The 6,332-nt window shown below is 45.0% G+C and overlaps 1 protein-coding gene across 1 annotated transcript; it reads left to right on the top strand.

Annotated features, from left to right (window-relative positions):
* Nucleotides 1–306: 306 nt before the first annotated feature.
* On the top strand, nucleotides 307–6,081 carry imp4 (IMP U3 small nucleolar ribonucleoprotein 4). The gene is made up of 9 exons (XM_004072792.5): nucleotides 307–460; nucleotides 1,259–1,367; nucleotides 2,742–2,825; nucleotides 2,891–3,000; nucleotides 3,312–3,444; nucleotides 3,546–3,700; nucleotides 5,504–5,598; nucleotides 5,681–5,754; nucleotides 5,829–6,081. The coding sequence occupies exons 1-9, from the start codon at nucleotides 458–460 to the stop codon at nucleotides 5,939–5,941; spliced, it is 876 nt and encodes a 291-aa protein (XP_004072840.1). The 5' UTR covers nucleotides 307–457; the 3' UTR covers nucleotides 5,942–6,081.
* Nucleotides 6,082–6,332: the final 251 nt, after the last annotated feature.

Below are 6,332 nucleotides of genomic sequence, written 5' to 3'. Positions count from 1 at the left end.
TAAGAATAATTTCTTGAAAACACAAGGTTCTTTTTACTTTTTTAAGATTTGTTTTTTGCAGCGTAGAGCAGGAAACGTGCAGCTCCAGAGCTCAGAAGGAACCTGTTCAGAACATTCTGGATGATAATCCTCAAACTCTTGTTCAGAGCAGATCTGCAGAATCTGTTCAGCAGAATCAAAGCATTACATTGGAAAAAATTAAATCCCTTATCATCCTAATATAAAAAAAATGCGTTCACATGGGTCTGAGTTTGTCTGGTTTCGGGTGCAATAAGTCTGGCTTTTTATGTTTCCAGTTAGTCTCCCTGAATCCACGGCTTTTATTTTGAAACGCCGGACACGCTGTAGCAGGCGCTTTCATTGGCTACGCCCTGAGCCAATCACAGGCAGTTTTGTTTCTCCACGCTTCCTCGCCCACGTGACTAGCATCGTGAATCTTGCTAGCATAATCCTCATCATGGTAAGTAGACTTAAATCTGTGAAAATCTATCGGTTTAATGGTTTTGTTTATTATTTAAATAAAGTTTTAGTCTGAATCGGAACCAGGAAATAATAAAAGGTCTCAAACGAAGTTCAGCTTGAGGCTAGATTATCCTGCCGAATGTTGAAATACTTTAAACTTTTTATGCCGTCTTCTTAGTAGATCGACTTAAGCCATTGTTTTCCCGTGAAAATCTGTTGCTCTGCATTTAATTTGATTATATTTTTTTTTGCTTTTGGGCGTTTTCGTTTTCGCCTAGACCGTAAAACCTAACCATTATGGATCAGGTTTTTGTCCAACGGCTGCTGTGCTAGTGTTTTTTTTTTTTTTTCAACAAGCTCAAGCTGCTGCACGTGTTTGTCCTTTTTACATCCTTGATTCTGTGATCGATTCATGTCGTCTTAGTCTTACTATCATTTTTACTCCCTACACCTGAATGGACTCAGCTGATCCTGGTATTCAGGTGTGGCAAACACAGAGCCGTTAAGGAAAAGGTCAGCACAGGTTCCTCAGACTAGTTAAGGCCAGAATTTCAAACCTATCCTGGCTGGATGTCATCATTCAGCTTCAGTGCAGAACCTCTCAGATGGACAGGATGAAACTCTGCTGTGAAACGAGTCCATCCACCAGGCGCAGTAAAAAAAAAAAGCTGCATGTTATGTTTGTGCTGAAAGCCCCTGAACCATCAGAACCCCTTTCACACTGGGTCTGTCGTTCTGGATTCCCCAGGTGTGAACATCTGTGTGTTTGAAGCTGCCTCTGTCCTCCTTTCTGCAGCTTCGTCGGCAGGTCAGGCTGAGGCGGGAGTACCTGTACAGGAAGGCCCAGGAGGACCGGCTCCGGACCATCGAGGAGAAGAAACAGAACTTGAAGAGCGCTCTGGATGGTGAGAGGCTGCTTTTTGGTTAGAGGATCTTGGACTTTTTAGGGCTTCCTGCCATTCCTTTACACTGAACATTAGGAATTAAATACCCAGATCAAAAAATAAATAAAATAGGGCTTTTGGTGTTTTTAACGTGTTCTTGTAGCATTTTTCAGACGATGGAAGACCTATATAAGGAAAATTAGGCTGTAAATTGCAATTCTGAGTATGTTTTTATTTAAACTGTTGTGAATCAGGAGCAGACAAATATTTGCTGCACAGAAAATACGCCGGGTGGGCCTCAATCTCCCTGCTCCGCTCCATTCCGAAGCATCCACCTGCAGACTTAGAGATCCATGAACGTCACGGGCTGGAAAACTCGCGATATTAGTGATCAATATTGCAATAACGATATAACCTGTGGTATATGAACAAACGGCCAAACAACCAAAAAACATCATTCCCGTTTTATTGGAACAGTTTAAATAGTATACTCCAAATGACCCTCGTCTACATAGAACATAAACATCTAACATAAATAAGGCTCCATCTGATTGGTCATGAAGATGTCGATCTGTTCGGTCAAATGTATAAACGGATACATTTGATTCGTTAAACACTTCAAGCTGGCATAAGTTGTTTTAGCACACTTATTTACCATTTATTGCAATTTTTGCCGTCTTTTGCGATATGCATATTGCACAGCTTGATATCGCGATAACGATACATTTCCCATTTATTGTGCAGGCCTAATGAACGTCTTTGTTTTCCTTGTCTGAATCTGGATCCAAACTGTACGGCTGGATAGCTCCTCTAATGCTAGCCATTTTTGTTGCAGTGCTAATGTTAGTTTGGGGCTGTAAGCCAGCAAGAGGCAAATAAACAGATGGGTGACGGGAAGTGGGAGCGGGCCCGCGATGCGCCAACAACCCTGCCCACAGGCGAAATTCTAATAAACTCATTCTGCTCTGCAGAAGCTAAGTCCTAGAAAATGACAGAGGTTTTTAAAATTGTGCCTAAAAACGACATCATCATAACTAAAAGATCACTGGGAACGGTTTGAAAAATGATCAGAGTGAGTCTGAACCAAAAACCATCTCCATGGGGGGGTAACAAGGATTCATCGGTTGTTGTTTACCCTCCCTGACACACTACAGGTCAGCCTTCCGGTGCTCAAAAAAGGTCCGTCAAAGCTGATGTTCTGTTTGTGTTCTGGGGGTTTTTCTACCAATCACAGTACTCTGGTGTTTGTGTCATGTGACCTGAAGGTTTCGTAACAATGTGTTTGCGATATTTACACGCAACTTCACTTTTTCTTTTTCCCCCCTGCTGCTTTTGGTAACTCGGCGTTTCCCCCGTCGTCTTAAGGTTAACACGAGCTCCCTTCTCTCGCCGCAGAAAACCGTCTACTTCCCACAGAGGTCCGCAAGGAGGCTCTGCAGCTGCAGAAGCTGCTGGAGTACGACGACGAGGGGGCAGAGGGTAAGTGCTGCCGCGTTCCAACTTCAGCGCCCTGCGGCTCCTCGTCTCAGGTTCGATCTCCTCAGGTGTTAGCTCCCACATGGACGATGAGTACAAATGGGCCGGAGTGGAAGACCCAAAGATCATGGTCACTACATCCAGAGACCCGAGCTCCAGACTCAAGATGTTCGCCAAGGTGGGTTCAGTTTGTCCACAGCTCTGCAGTGGAAGTCCTGAGGATGAATACAGAGAAGAAGAATTGAGTCACACTTCAGGAAGTTTTTAGATGACCTTGGAAGTTTGAGCTGACGGAAACCAGAGTGAAGACACCACATGGATCCATCCTGATCCAGATGTGGCTCATGTCTGACGGTCCTGTTCTCTAGAGAAACAGGAGCTTCCACCTCTTTAAAATAAGTTTTCCAGTTGGTTGAATCACAACAAAACAGGGTGAGTGTTTCTGTGAGGCTGTGCACCAGGATGATGCCTTCACTGTCCTCTCTGCAGGAGGTAAAGCTGATGTTTCCCGGGGCGCAGCGCATGAACAGAGGAAACCATGAGCTCCCAACACTGGTGCGAGCCTGCAAGGCCAACAACGTGACAGACCTGGTTATTGTGCACGAGACCAGAGGACAGCCAGGTATGCGCTCGTTCAGCGTCACTCCTGCGTTTAACCAGGTGCTGGTTATTTAGACTACTTGGTGGCGGTTAAGTCCTGCAGAAACTCTGTTGTCTCTGCAGACGGCCTGGTGGTGTGCCACCTCCCCTTCGGACCCACAGCCTACTTCACGCTCTACAACGTGGTGATGAGGCACGACGTTCCTGACATTGGCACCATGTCTGAAGCTTACCCCCACCTCATTTTTCACAACTTCACTTCCCGGCTCGGCAGGAGGGTAAGCGGTGGGGCCGCCCCGTGCACACTCCTCACAGCTGTTCACACCGAACGTGGATTTGTGTCCGCTGCCGCTCTTTTGACTTGCGTCAAATTTGCTGCTGGATGCTTATCCAGAGATGTTCTCATAAACATGACACTCCCACCGCATGTGGGAGGAGCTACATCGCTACGTGGAAGCAATGGTTGTGTCCAAATTGGTGGTCTGCGTTCTTCCTGGGCTGCATTTGAAGTGCTGTCCAAATTCAGCAACTCCCACAAATGCGGCCATCCAGCACTGCCCTCTTTCTTCCCAAATTTCAAGGATTGGTCTGCTGTATTCTTCTATGCTGTCCATATCCCAAGATGCATTGCAGCCAAACCTGGAGATTTTCTGACAACAATGACGGACTGTGAAGTGGGACCTGGAGTTGGAATAATTACACCTTTTTATAATTACTCCTCCAAGATTAAAAGTTGGATCAAATAACACAGGAAATTTTTGCGCTCCATGCCTGGTTCGCTACTTCTTTCTGTTCCGGACTCACAGTTTCTAGGCGACAGGACATTCGCCGATGTAATGGCTGCAATCATCTAAAGGCTAGACTCGTCCAAATTCACAGTCGTTAACATCCGGCCTACCCGCTCAAAGAAGGACCCGGCCAACGTCGCCTGGGAAGGATGTGGCTGTTGAAGGATGCAGCTTTAATTCATGGAAGACTCAAAGGATGTTGAAAGATCATATTTATTTATTTTTAACAAGCTCTAAAAAAACGGCAGTACAGTGATCCATGTTTGGGTTTGTGAGATCAATCAGAGACCCTCCCAGGACGGTGAGATTCACCATCTACTGCAGGAGCTGCAGCTGAATGACGGACGCTTTCAGCGCTACTTCTGTCTCTCTGTGACCCAGTTTGACGACTTGGTGGGAGGGAAAAGATACACATCGAATAAAATTACAGGACCTTACGGTGCAAATAACAAAAGTATCATAAAGTTCAGGAGGACGATCAGATTTTCCTCCATGTAGATTTGGATGCCACCCGCTGGTCACATCATCAACACGTCACGGGCCAAAGCAGAGTCCCTGATTGGCTAACTCAATTTGTCTTTTTTGCCAAGGTTCAGATATTTAAAATGTGAAAACACTGCGCCGCAACGCCTGAAGTTCACTGGTGACAAAATGCGGCGCATGACGGTCAAAACGCGTCGCAGGACCTCTTGATTGTTTTTGTTAATTGACTTAACATTGAAACTGGACCGTTGACTGTATACGAGAACTGGACTGAGTGTGGCGTCAACCATTCCAACCAAATGAAGTCAATTCAGTCGACTTTTTTTTTTTCCAGCAATACTGCCGTCGCCATGTTAGAATCAGTCGACGTCAGTAAACAGTGATTGGTCCAAGTTGGTCTGAGTCAGGGTTTCTATGGCAACCTCTCTCACCAATCAGGAGGGGGCTTCTTGGAAGTCCACACCGCTACCACTGGGAGGCGTCCTCAGGAGAATCAGTCAAACATTTATACTTTCATTCAGACATCTGATTGGTCAGTTTATAACTTGCAATAACAAATTATATCATGAAAAAAATTAGGATTAGCAAGAATATGTAGGAGAGCAAGAATGGTTATTCTGACAAATAGAATGACTGAGTTATCGCTGTTCATTTCGCTATGTGATTTTGGCTTCTTTGATCCAGCGGGTACTTCCTGTTTGGAACGCCATGGGAGAGGGGACATTTAGTCCAGTAATATGGCCAATGAACTGGACATGTGCGAATAATGCTTGGTGTGAACGTAGCCTGTGATGCCCTTTGCCCCTACAGGTCTCCAGTATCCTCAAGTACCTGTTTCCAGTGCCAAAGGACGACAGCAGGCGAGTGATCACATTCGCCAACCAGGACGACTTCATCTCCTTCAGGTGGGTGTGGACCCGCCCCTCAGTCAGAGATGAGAATGCAGCATCTCTGGAAAACAACCCAGATCTTCTGTTTCTCCCTCAGACACCACACCTACAAGAAGACAGACCACAGGAATGTGGAGCTGACGGAGGTGGGACCCAGGTTTGAAATGAAACGTAAGTTTGGAGGGAGGAAAGTTCCCGCTGCGCTCGTGTGAGCGGCTTTAAAGTCCCTCTGTTTTTACCTTCAGTGTACATGATCAAACTGGGAACTCTGGAAAACGAGAACACGGCAGAGGTGGAGTGGCGTCAGCACGGCTTCACGCACACGGCGAAGAAAAGGAGGTTCCTCAGCGTGCAGTGAGAAGAAGTTCCAAGACCACGACGGACTCTTGAACAACGATGGCTTTATGCAGCAAAAAGGGTCTAACGGGACCTCGGTCACCATGGATGGACTATTTTATCTGTTGCTGTTTTTGTAATTAAAAAACCTTTCAGCTAAAATCCACAGGCTCTTGTTTTTTTATTTTCTTTTAAGCAGAATCAGCTTTAGTTTGACAAAACTTAAAACTCTAGGAGAAGCTTTTATGTGTCAGATCTTATTTATTTCATCTCAGTTTAATGTTTTATACTTCCAAAATAAAGCCTAAATTCAAATTTTTGTTTGCAGCGTAGTTGTATGACAGAAATAAAAATGCATTTGTATAATTTTTTAATTTATTTTTATTTCATTTTGTACTGTATTACATAATTCT

Source organism: Oryzias latipes, chromosome 9, assembly GCF_053564925.1.
Source record: "Oryzias latipes strain Hd-rR chromosome 9, Olatipes_Hd-rR_3.1".
NCBI lineage: Eukaryota > Metazoa > Chordata > Actinopteri > Beloniformes > Adrianichthyidae > Oryzias > Oryzias latipes.
Note: the sequence above shows the minus strand (reverse complement) of the source record. Positions and strands in the feature narration are given on the sequence as shown.

Coding starts and splice junctions, on each gene's coding strand:
- imp4 (XM_004072792.5), top strand. Junction 1,368..2,741: donor CTTGAAGAGCGCTCTGGATG/GTGAGAGGCTGC, acceptor CTCTCGCCGCAG/AAAACCGTCTACTTCCCACA. Junction 3,701..5,503: donor CTTCCCGGCTCGGCAGGAGG/GTAAGCGGTGGG, acceptor TTGCCCCTACAG/GTCTCCAGTATCCTCAAGTA.